The sequence below is a fragment of the Vipera ursinii genome (genome assembly GCF_947247035.1).
Source record: "Vipera ursinii genome assembly, chromosome: 2".
Lineage (NCBI taxonomy): Eukaryota > Metazoa > Chordata > Lepidosauria > Squamata > Viperidae > Vipera > Vipera ursinii.
In genome coordinates this window covers 109,272,432-109,298,250 of record NC_139513.1, presented here as the reverse complement: position 1 = coordinate 109,298,250, position 25,819 = coordinate 109,272,432, and the positions used below count along the sequence as shown (strand labels likewise).

The 25,819-nt window shown below is 44.5% G+C and overlaps 1 protein-coding gene across 3 annotated transcripts in view; it reads left to right on the top strand.

The window, feature by feature from the left end:
- CAMSAP3 (calmodulin regulated spectrin associated protein family member 3) overlaps positions 1–25,819 on the top strand; it is a 38,527-nt gene that overhangs the window by 11,866 nt on the left and 842 nt on the right. The window contains exons 1-16 of one of the 3 annotated variants that reach the window (XM_083357068.1): positions 671–1,383; positions 1,455–1,720; positions 7,829–7,963; positions 8,684–8,782; positions 12,395–12,533; positions 12,643–12,782; positions 13,285–13,378; positions 14,603–14,651; positions 16,220–16,296; positions 16,980–17,052; positions 18,718–20,437; positions 21,670–21,806; positions 22,067–22,293; positions 23,691–23,787; positions 23,930–24,048; positions 24,292–24,410. In XM_083357068.1, the coding sequence (XP_083213194.1) occupies positions 1,514–1,720; positions 7,829–7,963; positions 8,684–8,782; positions 12,395–12,533; positions 12,643–12,782; positions 13,285–13,378; positions 14,603–14,651; positions 16,220–16,296; positions 16,980–17,052; positions 18,718–20,437; positions 21,670–21,806; positions 22,067–22,293; positions 23,691–23,787; positions 23,930–24,048; positions 24,292–24,410 (3,432 nt within the window). In that variant the 5' untranslated portion in view covers positions 671–1,383; positions 1,455–1,513. Of the gene's footprint in view, positions 1–670; positions 1,384–1,454; positions 1,721–7,828; positions 7,964–8,683; positions 8,783–12,394; positions 12,534–12,642; positions 12,783–13,284; positions 13,379–14,602; positions 14,652–16,219; positions 16,297–16,979; positions 17,053–18,717; positions 20,438–21,669; positions 21,807–22,066; positions 22,294–23,690; positions 23,788–23,929; positions 24,049–24,291; positions 24,411–25,819 lie in introns of those variants that run through there. The other 2 variants (XM_083357067.1, XM_083357066.1) reach the window with 2 other exon arrangements.

The window sequence follows — 25,819 nt, the reverse complement described above, 5'->3', positions numbered from 1 at the left end:
CTTCTGCAAGGAAGATGAAGATGGGGGGAAAACTCCCCAGCTCCAAATCTCAGACATTGCCAAGTCACCTGTATCTAGGAATGTTGAGCCAGCATTCGCACATGTATCTTTGTGTATGCTAGAAGCCTTGTTGGGCCTGAACAAATTGACTTTAATCTTTTCCTTGCTGTCTCCATCCTGTAAAATATATTGATTAGTGATTTCTTGGTTATCAGTCTGAGGAACAGAATGTTTTATTCTTATCCCTGTCATTCTGAGGACTGCAAGATTCCTCCCTCTTAATAAGAGAGTTGGGACAAGCAGCACTTTTTTTCCTTTCTACGTTGCTGTTGATCTCTTTATGGTTTTATCACGGAGAAGGAAGTTTTGGAATGTGAGGCAAGTTTTCCTTATTTGTGGGTAGGAACCCAACCCTTGTCTCCCTCTATCCAAATCTGATGTACTCCTGGACACAGTAAAGGAATAAAAGTTTGCCAGGGATGGAATCTAACCACATATCTAAAACTCACCGTAAGCGTACTGGTTTATGACCACAATAAACTGAAATTGATTTCTTTTTTTAGAAAACCTCAACAGTATATGTTTAAGAATACCGAAAGTGGGCCTAGAAGCATATATTTTGAAAATGCAGATTGTACAATACTTGAACACACACATTTGGGAAGTACTATTCACTAAGTAGATCCTCTGGTCTCATGGGCTGAGAGTGCTAGGTGCAGCATTGAGCAAAATTGCAGCTTTCTGTCCGATTCCCATTCACTCCAGGCTCAGAAGAGCAAAGAAACCAACTTCCATTTAAAAAACCAAAACCAAAAACCCTCACTGGGTTCTACAGCGGGAAGGCTGCACAGTTTCCTCTTCTTTATACGCAGTTAGGCCAGGAAAAGCCTTCTGCAGAACTCTCTTAACTATCTGTAACTATAGTAGACAAATCAGTGGAGACAATGGAAGATAAAGTAGACCCTGAAAGGGTCTGGAGGACAATATAGCAACACACCTACACCTCCTCCTCCTCTCTGACGCCAGTTACTTGTCACTGTATATGAAGCCCAAGCTCCACTGAAGGGTGCAATCTGTATTATTTCTTTTCATACAGCAAGCTTCCCTTCGATCCCTGACAGATGTATCAAGCTATCGTTCTCATCATCCTAGCCAGGGGAAAGATGGATATTGCAGTCCAAGATATCTGGAGGCCCTCAGAAAGGAAAAAAAAATTAAATATGTGGAAGGAAGTTAGATTGAGAGTTGATAATCTGCCCTGGCAACCTGTTGTGCTTCAGAGGGACTTGAATCTAGTTATTCTGTGGCCAGATCCAATGTTCTCATCTCTGATTGCAGCTCACTGAACTGGGGCTACGGGCCAAAGCTAATGGAGCATTCAAGGTAACTAGACATGGGCACCACATTTATAGGGAGATATATTCAGCATGACTGCTTGCTTCTCTCTCTTACAGAACACATCCCCGCCGAACTGCGTGAGCCCTTTTATACAGACCAATATGAACAGGAGCATATGAAGCCTCCTCTCATCCGCCTGCTGCTGTCCTCCGATGTCTACTGCCGTGCCTGGTGCCAGACCATGCCTTCAGGCCCTGATGGTGCCCTTCCCCCAAAGGATAATGCTGCCTTGCTGCAACTTTTGGGACATCGTGGCTTGGTCCCCACCTTTCAGGACAAGCCTGTTAAGGAAGCTGATCTGCATCACAAACCAATCAAGCTGGTAAGTCTGGAGGCAAGGAGGTGGCTGTGCTGCTAGAGGCAGCTTTTGTTTGGTGCTACAAGAGGGGAGATTGTCAAATTGTGCAGTGAGATGAATGAACGAGTGGTTCTCTAGATCTTTAGTTGGAGCAGGTAGTAGAGTACCATCTCAGAATTCCTTGAAGGGTTAATTCTGCTAATTTAGTCAGACCTCTTGGGTTATCCATGGACAGAAGCTCAGAAATCTTGATTAGCTTGCTTTTATTTTGCTTAGTTCTGTCACTCCTCTGCCCACCACTACATCATCATAAAAAAGAAGCTGCACTTTTTTAAAATTAAATACATACTTTAAATTTGGAATAGGGTTGTCCTGTACAGGTGGGACATAACATCTGGGCATTTAAGCCCTTTATCTGTGATATTGATGAGAATGCCTCCCAAATGGAGCATCTGCCAAATCAGGCATGCAGGAAGAGGAGATGGTTTTGTGTAAGGACCCCTCCCAAGGGCATTCTGGTAGATGTCCTGCGGAAGTGTAGGGCTACAACTCCCATCAGTTGTAGCCAGTAACTGAAAGGCATTAGCTTGAGAAAAGGATGGAGAAGAAAAGTTTTAAGTGAACTATTCTTCCTCCTGTATGCATGAAATCTCCCGGCAGCATCCTGGGTGACGGATTAGGTAAAGTCCCCAAGGATGCCAGGCTGGATCCCAAATCGCCCTCTTTACTGTGTTTCCCCTGTCTGCTGAATACCAGGACTGTCCCATGTGGTGCCTCAGCTTCAGGGTGGGGCCTTTGCAGGCTTAGATCTCAGCCACCCCGTGGGAACCCCTTCCCTCCTCTTTTTCTGGGTGGGAACATTGAGGTGTAGGTAGAGCCACCCCAGAAGTAATTCTCCCCCCCCCAGGGCTTAAAGTACCTGTTGAGATTGAGGATCCTGTTCCAGCTCCCTGCCGCCACCATTTTTCAAAGGCTGATATTCCTAAGGGCTAAGATGGATGATGAACAGCCATAGTTTTGATGGTTAGAGTTGACAGATGTACATCCTCATTTTGGAAGGATAAATCAAACACCTCTGTTTAATAAGGAAAATATATGAGAATTCAGGTTTTGTTTAATGTGGGCACCATTCTGGCAATTCCCATTATGGCTAGAATGTGTAGAGAAAATACAAGAGGGAATAAATGTCTTTTTTTCTTCAATGCTGCCCAAATCGGGACCGAAGGAAAAATGGCTCTATCTCTTTTCTATCATTAGAAGTGTGGTGGGAATTCTCTCTCTCCCTTTTCCTTTCTAATGATATGTGTGGACACAAGTCCCAAAGTTGCTTTTTTCTTGTGTTTTTTTTTCATTGAAATGTTTCACTTCTCATCCAAGAAGTTTATTCAGTTCTTTGCCTTTTGAAAAAAAGACCTTTGGGACAACCATGACCTGGAGGATTCAGAATCTCCTTAAGACGTGTGGACACAATTTTTTTTTATAAAATAAAAGGAAGTAGATATGTCAATAGCAGTGGAAGGCATCTGCAGAAGTTACAAGATGTTCAGGACTTGATTCTGGAAAAGTTGGAAGCCCTGTAGATTGCTAAAATTCTCTTCTTTGGCCTGATCACTGTTGATGGAAGTATCACCAAAAGAGTGGCTTCTCCCAAGTTTTCTGGTCAATGCTAAGATGTTTCAATTAAACCTTGAACCCTGATAAATTTACTAACATCTTTAGGAATGGGGATTTCTGTTCACTGCCTCCACGTGCCAGCAGTTATCATTCTTCTGGCTGGGACTCAATATGTGAAAGAGATAAGGATCACTCCAGCTGTTGAGGTTCTATCAGCAGATGTCTAGTAGGACTGGTTAGCCCTGAGCTGATCTCACAGACTTGATAATTGATTCTGCTTTGGGATTTTTATCAAGACTGGAAGGAGGGATGTCAACTGCAAGTAACTGCTCAGGGATGCTCTTCTTCCCTTGCTCTCTTTTGTGAGATACTCTAGCAGTGGAGGAAGTTTGAAGAAATTATGGTGTTTTAATTCTGGTGAGATCTTGGGAAAGTTCTCTCTCTCTCTCTCTCCAATACTTTGCTTTGAACTTGATTCTGAATAAATGCTGTGGAAAGCAAAAGCAAGTCAATACAAATTGTTACTCATTAATGCAGTTGTGTGTTTTTTCAGCATTATGAGGCTTGTGTGGCCTGCAATTCTGGAGTCCTCTTCAAAAATGGGTTAACAAGACTGTGGATCAGCAGCTCTTTAAAGGGAATCACATTGGCTCATTGCCAGCAAAATGTGTCACAAAAGATGTCACTTGAGAGTTGAAAATGGCCATTATTCTACTTCCCTGGCCTGTGTGACACAGTTTTCATGCATTTATCCTGTCTTACCATGTATTCAGACCTGTAGATCTTGGCTTGGGCTAGGTTTGTGCCTTTTCCTTGCGGGGAAGAGAAACCCAATGTTTGGAGCAAAGGAGGAGTAACTGGGGAGCAGAGTAGCCCTTTCCTGTGCAAGATGTTATCTTGCATCCAATCTCTTGAGGTTTGTTAAAAACAGCTTTTCCATAAAAAAAGAGAACTTGTTTTCAGGTTTTCCTCCAGGCTTAAGGAGTTCCTTTTCTGCTTTCTTCCTCCTTCCAATTAACACTCTCCCGGGGTTTATTAATTACCTAGTGAATTTCTTTTTTGCTGCTGAAGTTCTTTTTGCTGTGGTATTTGTCATCTTAGGAAAGTCTTGAGTGTGGCATAAATGTATTTAGAGATTCAATATAACCCTTATTTGTGTTTACTGAAGATGAACCAGGTCAACCTCAGGACCAGCACAGCCCCTCAAGCCGTATCAGAAGTTGTTTTTGCATAGTACAAGGGAGATGCTATGAATTTGATTTTTTTTCTCCTTGTCTTACCTACTCTGTTCTGGCTTTACTCCCATTTTAGAGTGTTGTCATTAGCATATAACTCAAAGTTCAAGTGCTGGTTCCCCCCCCCCTTTTTTTGGCTCAAAAAAGATTACAAAGTTCTGGCTTCTAAGATCTAGTTGCTGCCAGGCATCCACTGAATCCACATTCTCTAGTGGATTAAAATATAAAACCCAAAGGCCTTTCTAATCCAACCAGAGGCCTCGGAAATCTATAAGCTGGACAAGAATGGATAATATTCTCTGCTTATTTTCCAAGGAACCAGTAGCCCATAGCACATGGCCTCCAATACTGGAGGTAATATATAGCCATCATGAATAATAACCATTAATTGCCCTGTTTTTCATTAATTTATCAAACCTATTTTCAGACCCATCCAGGTTTGAGGTCTCACCTTGTATTAGTGAATGGTGTCGTCATAAGTGGAAGCCAGACCCATCCAGTCTTTGACTCACAATATTCTCTCGCACGTTCTTATGAATGAAAGTTCCTGCTATGGTATATAAATTGGGACTTGGTTTTGTTAAAAAGCCCTGGGCAAAAAAAACCCGAGTCCAGTTCTGTGGGTAATCAATAGGCAAAGGATGTTCTGCTGTCAAATAGTTCAGTTCCAAGACTTAACATCCAGGACAACTGAATGTTTTGTGGTCCTTTAATCAACAGAGATCTTCCTTGGGACTGCCGCCTTACTCCTAAAGAACCTGTCTTGATAGGATTTATATTGCTTAAATTCCCAGGTTTACTGGCTGGGGCTCTGGTCTGAAACAGAGATAATAGTGAAGAAATATGTACTGGATTTCATTGTGCAGATCTGCAATCCTCAGTGAATGGAGTTGTATGTATGTGATTTGGGAAAATGTTTACACAATACTCATCTGGTTTCACATATGTAAAATTTAAAGCTTTGTTATATGCCCTAGATAAGAAATGCATCATCTGCCCTATGATGTCCTTCCCACCCTTGTTACCCCAGTTCTCTTTTTCCCATCAGCCTTTTCTTTCTCATCTCTCCCAACAATTCTGGCTCTTTTCTTGATACTGTATTTTCTCGCTCCCCAAAGAAATTATTCAAGGGTTTACACACCATATTTTCCATTTCCTTTTTTCAGGACAGAATCATATAGACACACACACACACACACGCAAGCATCTGTTCAGAGTCACCCTTATTATGAGACCTTACTCATTTGATCCCTGGTTTGCATCCTAGGACTTAGGTTATGGGATGAAGTCACCCACCCAGCTACAAATATAGATTGACTTCACCCTTCTCTTTGAAGAAAACTGTTTAAAGATACAGATGATGATGATGATGATGATGATGATATGCTTCCCACTTTTAAGACTATCTGCATTCCTATTTTTTAAGAAAGGTTTTCTTGGAAAATTAGATTTGCAGAGAAGAATGAAGCCTAGGCTTTCCCTATATGCAGAAAGCATTTTTGGTGGAAAAGCAATAGATTTGGTATGAGCAAGAAAAACTTTGTCGTCTGATTCTGTTGTTAGCTTAAGTTAATCTACCGTGTGAACATAGAGTAAACCAGGATCCTGCTATTTTGTTCTTGTTACCCTGTTGCAACTGAAGAAACTCCAGTAGTGCTAGATATAGGCACTGCTGTAGATAAAGGTTCTCTGCCTCTCCTTAAGTAAATGCAGTTTATTGAGCCTCTAGTTTTCCTTTTTAAGTTAACATTGAAGGGTGGCTGAGAAATTAGCTCAGTTCAATTTTTAATTTAAGCTTACCTAATTTGCACTTTCTGAACCTCTGTGACTTAGAAATGTAATTGTAGTTGATGTTTGTCTTTTTTTAAATTCTACAGTACAATTCAAATTTAAAATTCATGCAAATCTTCATACTCATTTGAAAAAAATTGTTGATGCTATGCTTCTAGGTTTACTGGCAGCAAATTTGTTTAGTCCTTTACATCGTGTAGATATTGTAGTGGATATTTTAATGATAGGAGCTATAATATTTGAGAAATGTTGTATTCGTTTACTTTAGAGTTGCAGTGAGCAGCAAAATATCCCACCAATGATTACCAGTCTTTCACGTTTTCCCTTAGTAGAATGCCTTTGGCAATTGGATTATTTGGCTAAAGTTCTCACTGAGGCTTTGAAGAGTTGTTATTTCTGGATCAGCAGTTCTTGGATCTGATATTTTGTTGAGCGGTGTTGAGAGATTTGGTGCTGAAGATTCTGGAGGACTGGCAGATGGCATATGTAATGGTTTACCCAGGTTTTTCTTAACAGCATTTAAAATCTTAAAATGGCCAATCTAGCTTTAGGTAGAGATGGGATTAAAGTGGAAATTAACTTCTTCAAATCAAACAGAAAGAACTGTGTTGTCACCATACTTTTGCCAAGATTTGGTCCTTTGCAATTTATGCCTGATATGTTAGTCATATTTGATGTTCTAATAAACTTCTAAGCATTTTTGAAGTTCCTTACCTCAGTTAATTTTTATTTATGGTTGGAAAATTCTATTCAGATAATTTTGGGTGATTGGCTTAAAACATATGATTTTAAAATGAATAATTCAACATAAGATTATTTTTCAAGTGTATACTGGTTAACGGGATATCACATCAAGGGCATCACTGGGTTGGTTCGGGGTGGAGATGAAATTTAAATTAATTTAATTTTTATTTTAACTTCTGTATTATTGTATGTTATTGTTGTTAGCCGCCCTGAGTCCTTCGGGAGATAGGGCGGCATATAAGTCCAAATAAATAAATAAATAAATAAATAAATAAATAAATAAATAAATAAATAAATAAATAGGTTTCACCCTTTTATCATTGAAAGGTGCAGTACTTTGGAAGAATGAATCTATTTTTGGATCTGCTGTACATTGACACCTTTTGGTTTAATATTTTTATGGTGATAAATAGGGTATTTGGAAAAAAGAAATAAGGTTCAAAGAGGCGAATGTGTTGTTGAATTACATTCTGAAAATTTGGAACCTATTGAATAATGAAGCATTTTGAAGGCTATTCCTGCTCCAGATTTACATTCAGTTGAAATATGGAAGAACAGTGTGATAATGAGAGATTAAGCTTGCTTCTGTCTACTCCATCGTTGATACTAGTCCTTGTGTCATTTCATACTCTGGAAGATAGTGCCAGATATGTATGTGTATGTGACTCCCATTTGCAGAGTAGGGATGCCCTTATGAGTACCGTAGCTTTTCTGATTCCAGTTTTCTTTTTTCCTGCTTGACTTGTAGGGGGCACACCTGGCATTAATTGACTCTCTGATGACAGCATTTGCATTGGAAGCCACCGGTTCATTAAATGTTGCATTGGGCATTGAGCCAGCAGCCATCTCTTGGGACCAGAAACTCCTACGCTGGATAGATATGGTATTAAATGTTAATTCATTTACATTTTCTCTCTTTTATCTCCATCCAAGGAGCTTATGCATGGGAATATCACATTTTCTGCACATACCAATCCATGTGAGAGAGGCCAAATACAACAAATTTGAAATCTGCCTCTTTAGCCCAAGTACATGCTACTGATGACATATGAAATACAATGCTGGGTTAAGTGTGGTTGGGTTACTTAGATCAACTTCCCCACCTAATCCTATCTAGATTTGTGAGATTAGAATTATTCCCTCCCCGGCCCCCCATTTCTTCATCCCAGCCTGGAAGTTGAAGAAGGCTCAGTTTGTGAAGGTTAAGAGCAGAGGAATGAATAGTGGCAGAAGACCGCAATTCATTTCAAGGGTAGAGAAAAAAATGCAATATTGTACTAAATTATTCTTAGAATATGTCCTCATGAGAAAGATGAAAAAATGTGGATGACCTAAAGCAGGGGTGTCAAACTGCCGGCCTGTGGGCCGGACGCGTCATCGGGAAACCACACCCACCCCATTGCTGGCAATGGCAAAAAAGTTCCGATACGTTGTGCGACGTCACGTGACGTTGCGCTTTAGGTCATAAAGCGTGCAAAACTCACAAGGGCCCATGGTTTAGGACCAGAAAAAGGAGATAAAGGGATGAAGAGGGAAGAAAACCGCATCTGGCCCAATGTTTGTCTTGCATGTTTGCAAATGATTTCTTGTTGCCGCCCTGCAGATAATTCACAAGATACAACAGACCGCGGATCAGGAGTCCTCTCAGCGTTCAGCTCCCGGAACCGATGGCCAGACCCCAGCTTCCTGTAGTGGTCCCAAGGTGTGGGTGCTTTCCTCCTATGGCTATCCTCCTGAGAGGAGCAGGGGAAGGGGGCATGTGAGAGTGGCGTTCAGAGTTCAGACCGGTTTAATTTGGGGGTGGCAGCAATTAAGGGTGCTGCTGCATTCATTGAAAGAGCTTTCCCCACACTGGCTTTGTTATGTTTACAAGCTGCCCCTTTCCCTCACCATTGCCTTGGAGGATAAGAGTTTGCTTCCTTCCACCCTCCCTCCTCTTGGGAGAAGGCCTCTCTTTCACTTGTAAAGCCAAGGCTACTCTGATTGGGCTAACTTCCTGTCTTGCCCTGTGGGTGGCCCGCTTGACTGCCAGCCAATGCTGACCATTTATTTCCCCCCCCCCAAGCTGTTCAGTGGGGCTGGCTGGCTCTGCTGGGCTGACCTATTGAGCAATGGGGAGTAGATGAGGGGCCATCCTGTTTCCATTCCTGGTGGCCTCAGTGCCCCTGTCCCAGCTCAACGGCCTCTTTGGTTGCCTGTGCTGAATACAGTCGAGGTGTGGTATGTGACCGAGCTGTCTTTTTCTGCATCTCTCTCCTCTTCTCCCTCTGGCCTCTCTCCTTCCTCTGCTTCAGTGTCCCACCAGGTGGTACTGGAAACTGGTTCCTGTAAGTGGGTGGCTTTATTTATTATCTCCCTGCTGCCTTGGCTCCTGTGCTGCATGCCAGGGGGACCCAGAGCAAAGGATGCTGGGGGTTTAGGACCTTGGGACAGAGGTCCCTGCGTAGCGCCTAGATAGAGCTTCCCTTGGAGAAGATTTTGGGTGACTTGGTTGGTCTGTTTCAACAGGCAACCAATCTCCTAAACTGAGATTAGATGGGGGCAGAGGGAATGCCTGTGGCAGAGACTCAGAAGGTTCCCATAGGAGACTCCAGCTAGCTGGGATGCTGGTATATCCCAGCATCCTTTGTTCTCTAACCCTCCTCCTTCCACTCACAATCTGTACCTGCTTTGGTCTCTCTTAGCTCCCTGCGTCCTCCTCTGGGGGCATCGGAGGAACAGGTTGTTCATTGCAAATATAGGTGGATTCGTATGTGTCTTCATTGTCTGCCTTGATTACACAGCCTTCTTGGGATTAGAGGCATTTGGGTGGGGAGTCTAATGCACTGTTTTCAGAAATCAACAGAAAGCCCACTCGTTATTTATAGGGAGGGGTTAAGAGACAGCCAGAGCAGGGCAGTTCATGCTTGGAGCTGCCAGTAGGAACCGCATGCTAGTTACCTGGCATGTCGTTATCCCTTTTCCCCTTTGTGTTGCCTTCTGCCCCCTCCTCCCTTTGCTTGCTGTCCTGCTGTACTTGGTGCAGCTAAGTAAAGTCTTAGAGCAGTCTTTTTCAAACTTGAAATCTTTTAAGATGTGCGGATTTCAATTCCCAGAATTCCCCAGCCAGCAGTTCCGGGGGTCAAAGTCCACACATCTTAAAGTGGCTAAGTTTGAAAAACAACGGTGTAAAGCAGGGGTGTCAAACTCGCAACGTCACGTGACGGGTTGCAACGTATCGTGACTTTTTCCCCATTGCCGGAGCTGGGGTGGGGGCGGTTTCGGCATGACGCATCCGGCCTGCGGACCGGCAGTTTGACACCCCTGGTGTAAAGGATCGTCTCTCCAGGTCTGTTGAGATCCAGTGTGTTGGTATTTAGGAGATGGGGTGATCCAGAGGGCAGAGGGGTTCTCAAGATTTCAGTGCATGCTGGGAAGCATTCCTCTAGTTCAGGCCTAAGTTAAGTACTGGTGGCCCCTCCCCACATCCGGGACTCCCTCCCCCAGCCTTGCAAGGCAGCAACCCTTCTTTTTCCCTCCTGGTGGGTGCATTGACCAGGCTCTCTCTTTTCTTTGCTATTGCATCCAGCATGCCATCGCTTTTTGTTTGAAGGAGTCGGGGAATAAGCCTCCTGTGGTAATGTATCCATCGGCGTGCTCACCTGCCCGCCCACCTCCCCCCCTTTGCTATCCACTTGGGTTGCTGTTCTTGAACTTCTGGCTGTTCCTGCTGCAATGGGTCTGCCCTTTTCCCCCATGTCGCCCCAACCTGCTTGGGTTTCTCAAGAGGCGAGCTGTCCCCTGCACCCTCCTACTCTTTTTTCCAGCTGTTTTTATCTAACAGCTTCCTTTGTCGGGTGCAGATGCACATGGCACTTGAGACCATCCATCTCTCCGTGGCTCTTTGGCCTTATGTCCTTGTTGGAAGTGAGGACTGTAACGATCTCGCATCTCTTTAGGATGAAAATGCAATGAATGCGAGTTGGGAATTTTGGGGGTGCATTTTCATTGTTCAGTGAGATGCCTTATTACTTAAGACTACTTCTGTATTCTCTCCAGAATTATAAGTACAGTCAAATTTTAGGAAGACCACCTACAGGTGTATCAGTTTAATCGTTGCGTACTCTAGCTCCCACCCCACCCCTGTACTATGACCCCTTTTGTCCTTGGTGGCCAGATGAGATGTCTCTAGTTTCTCCCCATCTTTTTCCCTGGAGGAGATATCTAGAAAACAGGTTAGAAGAGGGATTTTGTCTCTGAATTCTGAATTCCTTGATTCTGCAGGTTATGGAGAGCAGGAGGTTGTTCTCCAAAGCTTGCCGAGTCTGGCCAATTCATAGATGCCACCCAGCAGTTCCTATTGATCCTCCCTCCAGCTCATTTCAGCAGGAATGGAGGTGTCCCATTTGCTCCCTTTTATTTCTCCTCCTCTTTGCTGGCCTGCTCAGTATCTGTGTCTGCCTGTCTGTGTCCCTCCCTCCCTCCCTCCTTCCCCTCCTTGCCATGTGCACTCTTGATGTGTGGCCTGCCCTGCTCTGTGTGTGTCTCTGCTGGGAGTGCTGCCTTTTTGTCTTGTGTGCTGTGTCCTGGGGTTGAGGACAAGCATATACAGAGTGGTAAAGGATAGTTTATAATTTTTTTAAACGGGTGGTGGTGGTGGAGGAACTGACAACTGGATCTTCCACCTTTCCATTCTCTCCAAAGCCAATCCTTCCAGTTGGACTTCCGTGGGGCTACAGGCTCACCCTGTCCCAGCCTAGAGTCACTCTGATGGTTAGCCTTGCTGCCTTGGAATTTTTAGTGTTTTAGTGTCCTGCAGATATAGGGCATCTGCTTGCAAAAGGCTGATCTAGCCTGCGGGACAAAGCCTGGGATCTGGCCTCCCTTGGACTAAATAGCAGGGAAAGGATTCTTGCTCTTCAGGATCATTCAGAAGTGTTCCTGAAATGACCTCCCCCCCCCCCAATTATGGCTTCGTCCTCCTTCCTGCTTTCCGCCTCTGTTGCCTTTCGAGGGGCTCCTGCAAAGTTCTTGCTCACCCGTCCCTCCCTGCTTTGATATCCTGTCTCCTTCCCTGCATGCAGTTTGCTCTTGGCATCCAGAGGAGGGGAGCACTGTCTTGGAGGGAACCGGCTGGATCTCAGCGGGTCCTTTGCCCGCTGGGGAGCTCTCCCTGGTGGTGTTTGTGAGGGCTGCTGCATGGGACCGGAGGAGCTTCGAACATTGGGCATGGAGACGGGAGGGCCTCGTTCCAGCTTCTCTGGCACATGGGGGCCAAACCCCACAATCAGGACTTTGAATTCTCCTTGCATTTTTTGGGTTTTGTCCGGCTCAGATCCGCTATCGCAAGGATAAAGCACTGCCCAAACAGACACCGTGTTTCCCGGCCATCACGGGAGTAAAGGACCTGGCCAGTGGAGGGGCCATTGCTGCCACAATCCACTACTACTGCCCGCAGCTCATACGCCTTGAAGGTGAGCCTGTGCTCTGGGACCGAGTGGGAGGATGGGGCAGCCGTCCAGAGTCACGGCGAACGGCCCTCCGTTCCTTTTGCCACTTACCTCCTTGTGTGCTTTCTGGTAGATGTGTGCCTGAAGGAGACGATGTCGGTGGCAGACAGCTTGTATAACCTCCAGCTTATCCAGGGCTTTTCTTCAGATTATTTGGGTGGTTCCTGTTTCCTCTCGTTGGAGGACCTGCTCTACATGCCCCCACTGCTAAGGGTGAGTCCTGGGACTGGCTGGAGAACGGCAGGCTCTGCTACTTGAGAGGCAGAGAGGTGCGGGAAGGAGCCTGTCTAACTGAAGGAAGAGGAGCTCCCTGGAGTAAATGGCTGCCCTGGCACGATGGGGAAGTCTAGTCCCACATCCAGAAAAGTTCCTCCTGTGGAGTAAATAGGGATTATTGTTTTGCACCAGCACTCAGCCTGTCTTGCCCTAATAAGTCTTGGCTGATGTCTCAAGCCACATTAATTAAAAGCTGACTGTGCAGAAACAATGAGGCCCTTTTAAGATAGAGGTTGGAGTGATGCTGGAAGGAAAAAGAGATTTGGCTGCGAAGATGGAATTGTTATCCTGTTTGCTTGTTGTATTCTGAGAATTGCTGGGACGGTATAGGGCAGAGACCCCGGTGCTTCCCTCCTGCTCAAATTCAAACCAAGGGAGAGACATGTTTCCCCCCACCCTCTCCAGGACCCTTGGCTCACTCCCTGCTTTGCTTCCTCAGGTCAATGTCGGCGTATTCCTGGCTGAATTGTTTCTGTGCTTTGAGGTAGTAAAGCCAGATTTTGTGTGTCCAAAGGAACTGCCAAGAGTTCAAGGTAAGAAGATAGCATGTCCATTCGCCACCATTCCTGGGCCTTATAACAAAATATCTTCACAACTGTCAGGCCGTTGCTGTCTTGTAATGTAGAAGCTGCTATTAGGCAGGGCAGGTTATGCAAAATGAGATACTAGATGGGCATATTAGGTTAATGTGCCTCTGAATATGAGGAAGTGGATATTGAAGAAAAAAAAGGTAAAGGCCATTGGGCAATAAAGGAGCATGTGCAGACATCTTTGCTGTAACCATCTTAATTTTCAATTGTATATTTTCACATTTCTTGCAGCTCTGCAACTAATGCTGCTCCTTTAAAAAAACAACAAAATATTCAGGCCCTCACATTTTAGGGGAGTCGATCACAGATTGCATATTTTCTAAACCTGAAAACAGTCTGTTAGGCTGTTTTCTAACAGGAAGGCCAAAGCGCAGCTTAAGTATCCCAGACATCCCAGATCAATTTCATATAATTTATTAACTAAAAGAATTAGTATTTTCCTTCGTATAATTTGTATCCATTGTAGATTATTCTAGGTATTTTTTTCCCCTCAGAAGTTTGCATTGATTACTGAATCCTTGTTAACATCCAGGTTCTTCCAATTTTTTAGAACTTAGTGGCAAGAGAGTTGGAGTTTGTACATTACAAACACTTCTGTCTTCTTTTCTCATGAACATAGGATTTTTCTCATTTATTTGGTATACCACATGGCTAATCCCTGTCTAACTGGTCAAACGGGAGCAATCTGGTATATAGCCAGGGCTTTTTTTCTCATAGAACGCTCAGACCGGAGTTCCGGCACCTTTTTTGGATGGAACCTTGTAGGGTAGGCAAGGCGGGCTGTATGACATGCGTGAGTTCCGGCACCTTTTTCTTTTACAAAAAAGAATATAGCCAACCCGTGTACAGGGTATACATGCACACCCACACAGCTATACTTTGGCATTTGATAGGGGACTATCACTGTTGCTCTTTATGCCAAATCCACATCCCAGCTAGCGAAGCTGTGGAGCCACAGCAAAGTCTGAGGTGATCTGGCACGGCTCCATTCTGGAACAATGGTCTCCTTTCTGAGCTGAGATCAGAGCAGACTTCTTTCCTGCATCTGGGTACAGGTGGCTGATAGTTCCTCCCTCTTCTGACCTTCCACCAGCATAATTGCCAGTTTGAAATCTCTGTTTTTCCCCCCTTCCCTGCTTTTGTAGTAAAGCTGCTGATCTCTTTCAGATTCCCCTGGCCTGAACGATGCTTCAGCACCAAATAGTGGGAAGACAAGGTGAGTGAGTTCTTGATATTTCCACCAGAATTACCCCTGTGGTATGTGTGTCCTGTCTCCCTTGAGCTGAGCGGGGGTGGCTAGGATTCTGTGTATCAGGAAGCAACACTGAGGATTTCTAAAGACAGATAATGGATTGTATCTCATGAAAAGATCCTTTCCTGCAAAGTAGTTGTATGTCTAATGATTAAAGGAACTTAACAAAACGACAGTTCTTCCTTGTCATCCCCTGCCAAGGGTTCTGATTATATAAAAAAAACTGCCTTACCTTAGTGAGGGTTGATTCGGCCATTTTATGTGTGACATTACATGGAAAGGTAGAGAGCAGGCAAAGTGTGTACATACTTGGTCTGCCCCCAGACCTTCCCCCCCACCCACTTACCCAGTGCAGTGGAGGGAGTTTTTGCTCTATCACCACTCTAATCCAAATGCTAAGTTGGTCTCTGGGAACCATGGAACATGTATTGCATGTTGCAAATGGTGCTTGTGACTTCCTAAAGTTAAATATAACAGGCTTTACATTAAAAGGACTTAAAATGGCTAAAATGTGATTAGACTTCCAAATCTTGCCAGATTTTGGCCTTTAATTTTTCTTTATTTTAGTACTGGGCCAAGGACTCCATGCACTACTGGTCCCTGATGATTCTCCTTTTGTAATATGTCCCAAGTACCTTTTGGGTTGTGTCTATTTCAGAGCCTGATTTTTTCACTTCAGACACAGCACTAATCCAGGGTTCCCAAACTTGACTTTCCTGCTGATAGTTCAATGCTTGCCCACAGGCCTTTTTAGATGCTAGAAGTCTCTTGAAGTAAACTTGGATCTGGAAGGAGTTATTCCTGCTATTAGGGTGGGGAGAACTCACTGTGTGTGTTACGGTGTCTTGGAAGCCTCCTCATGTTTCAAGCTGTAGAACCTGCTTTTGCTTCAGGGGAAAAAACTTGAGTCTGGGCTGTTCTGAAGTAAGAGCAGAGTGCTACTTGTTCTCACAAGATCTAACTCTTGATCAGGAGAGCCTTCTTGATATACCTGGATTGAGTTGCATGTTTAGAGGAAAGATTCTTGGCCAACAATGCAGTTCCCAAATTGCTTCAGGCTGTTAAATATTTTTTTTTGGAGGGACAGAGAAAACCTTTGATCTTATTTAGATCTCTGGCACAGCTCTCCTCTCATTTGCAAGTTATGGGAATGCCCGTAGGCAGCAAATTAGAATAACTTGTTTCCACAAGTCAATAAATATACATTCATTTTATCTACCAAATGAATGAACTGATTGACTCTTCACCTTATATAGACATATATCATATTTGTATTTTTTTTTTATGCGTCTGTTTGTAGCAATTTTATGATTGTATAATTTCTTTCCGAGTTTTTTTCATCCCTCCTGCTTTCTTACCTTCTCCCATCCTAGGGGACAGAACTATTTTAGGGAGATTTGTTGTTTATGGATGCAAATCCTGGTTATTAGTCCTATAATATTCAGGCTGTAGTACTGTCTTTCTTGTGTGCAACAACCCGAAACATTATCCCTGTTTTGATCCAATCTTTGCTTTTTGCTCTTGTTTTGTAGTAGCTCCCCTGTGTTCAGTTTGCGCCACCCACTGCTGCCTGGAGGACAGTCACAGTCACCGCTCTGTGGCTCCTTAGGTAAGATCCGGCTCCATCTTGCGCTACCAAGTAACTTTCACATAGATATAGAAAAATAAAAGTTTTGTTGGAAGCCACTCCTATGTGGCTTTTGGAAATCTAAACGGTTATCTTGAACTTGGCTTCCAGCATTTCAGGGTGGTTTTGAATGCTCAGTGCTGGGTACCCCTCCAGTTTTTCTGGGCTGTGACTACACACGTCAGGGAAAATAGAGGCACATTTAATTTTGTTGGTTTAGTTGTGTGATAAGGATGTACTCCACCAGACGTGTTCAGTTATGTAAAGCAATTGTGGCTTACTCCCTTGCACACTTTCTCACTGAGTCCAGTGACACTTCTAAACCTACACGCTTAAGATTGTACTGTATGCAAATCGACAGCCTTGGATTTTAATGAAATTCTAACCTCAAAAAATAATAAGGTAGATTAAAATGATCAAAGATTGGCCAGTCTTAGCATAATTGTGAAAGATACTTCTGCTAAAGTGGAATATTGTTGCTGTTTCTCCATGTTGCTGGTTTCTCCTGATCTAATGTGGAAATAACTGCCGTCCCAGTAATAACCCTCCTGAGGTGCTTGCCATTCTGTTTTAAAGCAGGCCTTGAATCCTGCTACTTGAGGAAACCACTGTGTGATCATTTTGGGTTTGTGCTTTGTTGTGACTTTCTGTCTTTATGCACGTAGGTTCTCTGCATCATTCCACATCCATGTCCCAAGTAGAAGGCTTTGGCAAATCATGGAGCAAGAAGCAGCTCAGGTGAGAGGGGTGGGGGAGGAGGAACCGTGGATCATTTGCTGACACTCCTGAAAAACTAGGAAGAGCTACCAGGAACCTTTTTCGGAAGAATGGAGAACTGCTGTTACGAAAGCCCTTGGGATTTTAGCAACCAGAACTTTGTATAATGGAGTGGCAAAAGTTAGGTGAGGCAAGGAGGGAAAGAATAAGAACAGTAAGGAAATTACTCAGAAACTAAGATGAAATAAGCTGGAATAATAGAAAGGAACTAAAAGGCTAAATTACTAAAATGGACACAATAATGTGGTTTTCTTAGCAACATATGGAAGTGGTTTTTCCATTTTGTAGTCTAGCCTAAAGTCTTGGCCTTCCCCGATGGTCTACCTTCTGCATACTAAGTAGGAGTAATACCAAGGACATTAATTTGCCTTAAGTAAAATTGGAGCCAAAAGGCATAATTGAATAATTGGCAGTTAGTGGGGTATCTGTTTACATTTTTAAATAGTATTTTAACAGATGGTAATAGGTTAAGATTAATTTGGCTCAATCGCCAATAGAATTTTCTGCAAATTGTAATTTTGAACATATTGGCCTTCTGACCCAAAATTCCCAGCTAGCATCTCTGTGATTATTCCGATCCATCTGGAAGTGCAGGGAACTTCAGGGAAGGTGCAGCAGTACATTTTGTCTGAGATGGAGCAGAAACCAGAAGTATTGTTCACATGATAATTGTGTTGATTCAACCTCAACAACATTAAGATGTGTGGACTTCAACTCCCAGAATTTTCCAGCCAGCAATCCGCTAAGGTTGAGAAACTTTGTGGTAAATACTGAACATGTTCAGAAAACTAAATAATAATAATTCTTGGTTAGGCCACTGAAAGAGTAGAGGTGGCACAGACCATGCTGGCAAAGAATTAGGGACATCAAACTCCAAAATGGTTAGACATGAGTTTGAACAAAGGCAATCTAATTAATGTGGTTCTAATTGTTCCAATTGTAACAATAATTGCCTTTGTCGTTTTTTAAGAAACAAAAATTACTTTTGTCTTTTATTAAGGTGGAAATAATGTAAATGATTTTTTTAAAAAAATCAGTATTTTATAATTGTATCCCAGTTTAATTATTAAAAAAATGGTTTTCCTGTTTTCCCATTTTCAAAGTTGTACTTGGGATTGGTTTGTATCTCTTTAAACTTTCATCAACAGTTAAACAGTTCAGTTAATTAAAAATAATGCAAAGCAAGATGCCAAATAATTAAACGTGAAAAATATCTGCCTTCCACTGCTCAACGAAAGCTAAACAAAATATTCTGCATAACTTGTTCTGCTTTCTAGTTAAGATAATAAACAAAACATTGGGTAGGACATTGAAATTTCTACCTGCCTCTGATACCAGAGCACCTGACCACCACCACCTCATTTCTGTGGCTTTTTAAGCTCATTAAAAATCACTTCCAAGACTTCCAAGTGCTTCTCCTTAAGTCCAGGAACTTTAAAAATCTAAACTGGAATTCCCAGGAAGTGTGAAGAATAAGTAGATGTTTAGGTTAGAGTCTTGTAGGATGTTGTAGCTGTAGGTTTGGATATAGAATTGTGAAAAAGAAGCTAGACGATGCTGGGGTAGAAGATGAAGTTGGGTTTTCTCAGCCAATTAATATTCTGTCCCTTTCCCTCTCTTTTTCAGCCATCCCTTGTCACAGGCAGTCTCGTTCAGCATCCCTTTTGGCCTGGACAGTGATGTGGATATTGTGATGGGGAACCCCGTGGGCATCCTTCGTTCTGTCAGTTCTGACAGCCTGGCACCGACCCTCTATTCCTCCTTGCCTCGCTCCACCCATCCCTGGCCTACTGAGGCTGCTGAAGCCCCCAACGGATTAGTAATGCCGTCACTCCATGGGGCTGGACACAAAAATCAAGAAGGACCGACTCTAGAGAATGGCCTAAATGATGGCTACACTGACTTGCCCACCATTGAGGAAGCACTGCAGATCATCCACAGCAGTGAACGCCTGGTCCCCGAGGGAGCCCCAGATGGTTTTTATTTGCACTCACCAGAGCCTCCTAAAACTTCTACGTTGGAAAAGACTCCCCTGCCCACAGTTTACCGCTGCCATAACGGGCCCCCCAATGGTGCTGAACCCGCGCAAGAAGGTAGTCTGGACTCTGATGCTGAGGAGCCCCTGCGGCTTGCAGGAGGCCCAGACGATTCCACCTCGTGTGTGAGTTCCCTGAGTTCACAGCCAGAGAGCACTGCCTCCTCCGCCTCTGGTGTGCGCATGACCAGCTTTGCAGAACGCAAGAAGAAACTGGCAGCTACCGATAGCAAGTCCAGCGGGATCAGCTCTGAAGGCTCAGAGGCTGGTCAGGTGCCATCAGAAGAAAGCCCTGCCCAAAGCCCTGCCCTTAGCTCAGAAATGAGCCAGTTGAGTGCCCGGTTGGAGGAGAAGCGCCGGGCCATTGAGGCTCAGAAGAAACGCATAGAGGCTATATTTACCCGGCACCGTCAGCGCTTGGGCAAGAGTGCCTTCCTACAACTACAGAAGGTTCCTGATTCTCAGTCTGAGGACAGCCGACTTGCCCTGGAGGAGCGGCTTGCTCAGCTAGAGGCCGAGGAAGAAGCTGGAAGCCCACGTACCCGTCTGGATAGTAAACAGGTTACTTTCTCTCCTGATATCACCAAAGGCGGAGCGGTTGATGAGAACCTGGGTGATTACAACCGGGCAGTGGCCAAACTGAACACGGCTTTGAGCTCACTGCAGATGGACATGCAGCGCCTGAGTGAGCAACAGCAACGCCTCATGCAGGAGAAGAAGCCTAGCGCACAGGCCTGGGTGATCCCAGCCCCGAGGACTGGCCGTGAGGGAGCTCCTCCTCGCTCTTCACTGGAACTGTCCTCCCCTTCTCCTTCCCCTTCCCGCAAATCTCGCTCACCCCAGCCCACACCCAAGAAGTCCCCAGCCCCTGTGCCTCCCAAGAGTCCCAAGCACACCCGGCCAGTTGAGCTAAAGTTGCCGCCCCTCACACGAGTCCTGACACCGCCTAACAACGTGGACAACCTTCCACACCTCCGCAAATTCTCCCCGAGCCAGGTTCCTATGCAGACCCGTTCCTCCCTCCATTTTGCTGAGGAGGAGGAGAAGCTGCCTGTGCCAGAGGTGGAAGCCCAGAATAATCTGCGGCCGGTGGCCTCTGTTCCTCCACAAGGAGGCAATGCTCGTGTTTCAGGCGATGGCACCAGTGATGTCTCCTCACCCAGTGATCGACATAGTAGCCTGATTGAAATCCCTCTGTCTAGCTTAAAAGGAGAGGATGATGAAGACATGGATGGGGATGACTCCCTGGAAGAATCAATTGCTGAGACTTTGGATTCTGAACCCCGTACAGGTCTGGGCTTCTTTTTTAAGGTGAGGATTTAATTCTTGGCTACTAACAATATTCTTAACTACCTGACAGAGCTTTCTGCTCTCTTAAAGACCTTCTGGGGGAAGGGAAGGAGGTTGGCTTGGGCTTTGGATGATCTGTAGACCAGGAAACATTTCTTTTCAATGCTAGTTGGGTAAAACATAATAGAAGCAGGAGGAATATCAGATTCTGTCAAGCAGGAAGTGTGTCCCAAAGTGCCGCAAGCTTTTTAGGAACTTGCAGATGGGGATTGTCAGCAAAGGATTTAAACTGTGTGTGTGAATACGTGCAAGCAACTCCTGTTTGAGAAACATAAGGCATAAGAAAAATATTTTCAGAGAATTTTTTTCTATCTTGCCTAAATCACAGCAGCAGCAACTTCTCTAGCAATCACTGCGCTTTTCTGTGGCCTCTAGAATTGAAACTACTTGCACACCTCGTGTTATGAATGCTGGAGAGTGAAGATCCTGAAGTGCAGGCCATGTGTGCACTAACCTTCGTTGCAACTAAAACCTGTTTTAATGACTTCTATTTGCACGACCCCTTTCAAAACTTGATAGTAAGCCTGCGGCCCCTGGCATAACCGCACTGTAGCACTTGGTCTCATCGGTTTAAAATATGATTTGGTTGAAGTCTGCTACAGACAGAAACGGGCACGAGTAGCCTGAATAGAAGCGTGCAAGCCCTCCAAGATGAGTGGGAAATGATTGTCAGAATCTCTAATCTGAAGCCAAAACTGATGCTGATGCATTAGGACAGTGATGGTGAACCTAACCCTAACCCTAACCTTTTAGTGACCGAGTGCCCAAACTGCAACCCAAAACCCACTTATGTATCATCGGGTGCTGGGCGGGTGTGGCCCATTGGGTGGGTGTGGCTGTGGTGGCCGCCCTGAGTCTTCGGAGAAGGGTGGGATATAAATGGAATTAAAATAAATAAAAAAATAAAAAAATAACGGCAGACTGGGTGGGACTAAAAAGTTCAATCAATTGATTTCAACTTTGTGAGATCTTTTTTCCCCCGTGAGAAGTTGAAATTGATTGAACTTTTTTTTTTTGCACACGGTGGTGGAGGCCTAAAGTGAAAAGGTTTTACAAAACCCAGCTGAAGACCTAGGACTGGGGCGACGGCGCGCATGCCCACATAGAGGGCTCTGCGTGCCACTGGTGGCACGCGTGCCTAGGTTTGCCACCACAGCATTACGGTTACTCAGCTGACATGTTTTTTCATACAGGATGAGGATAAAGCTGAAGAGGAAATGGCACAGAAGCGTGCCAGTTTTTTAGAGAGACAGCAGCGGCGCAGTGAAGAGGCGCGGCGCCGAAAACAGTGGCAGGAGGCAGAGAAGGAACAGAAGAAAGAGGAAGCCAGGTAAGATGGGATGAGCTATCATATTGTTAGGCCTATATTCGCCACTTGGCCTAGTGGCATGGGAGCTGCTTTGATGTAAGGAGGCATCACCTGTCATATGCATGTGACTATTAGAACCAAGCCAAAGGTGCCAATTTACACCTATCTTCTACCTGGCCAATTACTGCAGGGTGGGAGAGAATCATGCAATTGGACAATTAGATGGATTTCCATTTGATCAATATCCCCTATGGAATTCTGATTCCTTTTTTTCCCCCCAGACCTCAGACTGATGAGCGGGCCCGAGTAGAGGAAGAAGTTGGGCCAAGGCGTGGCGACTTCACCCGCCAAGAGTACCTGAGGCGTCATCAACTCAAATTGATGGAAGATCTAGATAAAGTGCTGCGTCAGAAGCCCACAACCGTTCGTGCCCTGAAGAAGGGACGGCCCAAAACTGTCTTCTGCGATGATTCTGCCCTTGCCCGCAGCCCTGTCAAAGGACTCCTGGGTAAGAGTTATGACAGGAGGGAGGGAGGAAAGGGAAAATAGTCCAGTTCAAGCAAGACAGGAAAAAGTCTGTAGGAGGCCATGGTTTTTCCAGAGAATTGAGACTGAAGAGTCCTCTGGACCAGAGGCCCCCAACTTTTTGGGCACCAGGGACCGGTTACATGGAGAGAGGCTTTTCCACGGACCGGAAGGGGCCTGGTTTTGTGTGCTGCCTGCATCCCACAGGTGGGGTTTGGCTTGTTTGTGCAGCCCGGTTGCTGGCATGCCGCGGCCCAGTACTGGTCCACAGACTGGGAGTTGGGGACACCTGCTCTGGACTGTGAGGAAGGGATTTCAAACGCTGTGATTATGTTGCTCTATCATGATGTTATCGTCTACTTGTATGCCTATCCTTTAGTCCCCAGGATGATTATGAATTATTAAAGGTGGAGGAAGTCTTAGTTGGTTCTCCCTTTGCCCAAGCTGGCTAGGTTAATCTCTTGTGTGGCTTTAGGGATTTCCAGACGATTATTGCTGGTTAAGGTTCAGGCCAAAATCCTTAGAATAAGTACAGTTCTGTATTTCATTACTTTTTATTGATACCTGATCTTATTGGGTACATTCTGGGCTTTCTTTAACTGCGGCATAGATAGCTGGTAGTCTTATCGAGTGGTGGGGATTAATATAATTTCTAAACATAGATTGTCAGACAATTTTCAACATTTGCATCAACACTCTGGAAAAATAGTTTGGGAAAGGAAAGTGGGTTTTTATCAGTTTGATAATACTTAGCTCCATTCTCTGTTCTAGAATCAGGTCTTGCCTTTATGGTATCAGCTACAGTAGTATCTTTGTTTCTAAATGCAGTGCTGGTTATCATTTTAAAATTCTTGGTGACTTATCAGAGTGCTTGTGGGATTTTCTGATAGGTGATATTGTGTCATCCATTAAGATGAGATTTGTACAGTGGTGGGATTCAGCCAGTTCGCACCACTTCGGCAGAACTGGTAGCTAACTTTTTGTTGCCCAGGCCCAGAATGGACTTCCAGAAGCGGCATCCACACAGAGAACGGGTTGTTCACATATTTGAATCCCACCACTGGATTTATACGTAGGTCTGCCATCATCGCAACACACAAATGATTTTTTTAAAAAAGACGTTACAAAGGAGTCAGTTGAGCTCTGCTGACAATGGAGGGTATTTCTCCTTTAAAGCATTCATTTTATTCTTTAGTTGCTTAATTGGATGTGATGGTTAATTTTGATTTAGTATCTTTGGAAGTTGCTTCATTGATTTTTTTTTCCTAGTAACAAAAATCAAGGTCTGCCGAACTCTCAAAATAAATGAATGAGCTTCTTTCTTAGCATTATAAATGAAAGGCTACTATGCCAGCTCCTATTGGTATCCATTTTTCTTAGGCTCCAAACTCAGCAAAGTATACTCTCAGTCAACTCTGTCTCTTTCGACGGTGGCCAATGATCCGGGCAACTCCCTCTTCACCAAGAGAGCTTCGCGGTGAGTAGGCATTGCTTCTCTATATCGCTGGCAGGTGGGTGAGGAAGGTTTAGATCTGGATCCATATCCAAGAAAATGCATTTGTGTAGAAATGATTGCAGTTCTTTTAAATCCAAGATTAAATTATTTATCTGTTCCCCAGAGCTGCATCACCTTCTGGGCCAATGTCTCCCAGTCGGTTGCTGCCAAATCAGAACCGGGAACGTGACTGGGAAAATGCATCGACTGCCTCCTCACCAGCTTCCATTCCAGAATATACTGGTAAACCTTATTGTTATTCCACAGATCATAGCTTTGCTCTCCTGGCGTGGTAGAGGGTGATTGGCTAGACCCCACATTTCTAAGTGCCCCTTATTGAAGTGGCCTTGGCTATGTGTAAGACCATTCCAGTTCCATCTTCTTTCACTGCGAAGTGTTTATGAATGCCTCTATTTTGGTCTGCTTTCTTTCAGACGGGGAGAAATATAACCTACTTTCTATGCTATCCTCATTGTATTTCTGCAGGCCCCAAGCTGTACAAGGAGCCCAGTGCCAAGTCCAATAAATACATCATCCATAATGCATTGTCGCACTGCTGTCTCGCTGGCAAGGTCAATGAACCCCAGAAAATCCGTATCTTGGAGGTAAGTTGAGACCCGGTGAATATGAACCATGGAAAAGATGCAGTCCTTCTTTTTTGCAATGGGCACAGCATGCAGATGTTGGTATCAAATCTAAGTAATTGCCTTAAAAAATTGGCACAATTGTGTCTGCAGCTCTGCATCAATAGCTTTGGAGCTACAGGCAGTCCTCGGTTAATAACCACTCATTCAGCAACTGCTTAGCACAGCACTGAACATCTGGTCCTCAAAGTTCTGGCCATTTCAGCACCTCCATGGTCTTGTGATCCCAATCTGGACACTTGGCAACCGGCTTGCACTTATGACAGCTGCAGTGTCCCGTGATCACACGATCGCTGTCTGTAACCTTCTCTGCCAACTTCCCACAAGCAAAATAAATGGGAAAGCTGGCAGGGAAGGTCACAAGTTGCTCTGAAGTTACCCACTTTGCAGCAGCTATCACAAACCTCACTGAGGCATGCCAGTTCCTTGTGTACCCTCCTCGGCCTGGAAGCAGCCATCACAAGCTGTACTTGTACTTGCGCCTCACTGGTCCCTCACACACCCTCCACCGTTCCGTGCGCCCTTGGCGTCTAGTCATGCCGGCCACATGACCACGGAGACGTCCTCGGACAAGCGCTGGCTCTTCGGCTTTGAAACGGAGATGAGCACCGGCCCCTAGAGTTGGAAACGACTAGCACGCATGTGCGGGGGAACCTTTACCTTTACCTTTTTACCTGTAAGTATATTTGCATTGGCTTAATTTAGTAGGCTGGATGCTTCCTCTACATCAGCGTTTTCCAACCTTAGGAACTTGAAGATGCGTGGACTTCAACTCCCAGAATTCCCCAGCCAGCATAGCTGGCTGGGGAATTCTGGGAGTTGAAGTCCACGCATCTTCAAGTTCCTAAGGTTGGGAAACGCTGCTCTACATAAACAGATTTTCCTTCTGATGTCCTTAAGTATATGAACTGTTGACACGTACTATCATGGCATGGAAAGGCAACTTGATCTCTAGAGATTTTGGACTACACTTCCCATACTCTCTGGCTATTTGATCGTGCTGACAGTATGAAACCTCCGAAGAGCCCCAAGATTTAAGGCTCACTGCAGTTACAGAATAAACAGAAAGCTCCAGCTGCATTCTTTAGTCGTGATGAAAGGGAGAAGCACGAGCAACTCAAATCATTAAGAAATGTAAATAGCTAAGCTTTACTGTGGAAAAGTTGTGGAGTCATTTTAATGGGTGCAAGATGTCGATAACTATAAAACAAGGTCAGTCTTTCCTCTTCGTGGGAGGAAGAAAATAATAGGGCATTTAGTATTGCTCTCCTAATTTGTTTTGATGAGCATCTATAACTTAGAATTCTGGTTCTTCTGGTTCTTCTGTAGTTTAGGAATTGTTTTGTGTTTTACACTCTGCCCTTATCTAA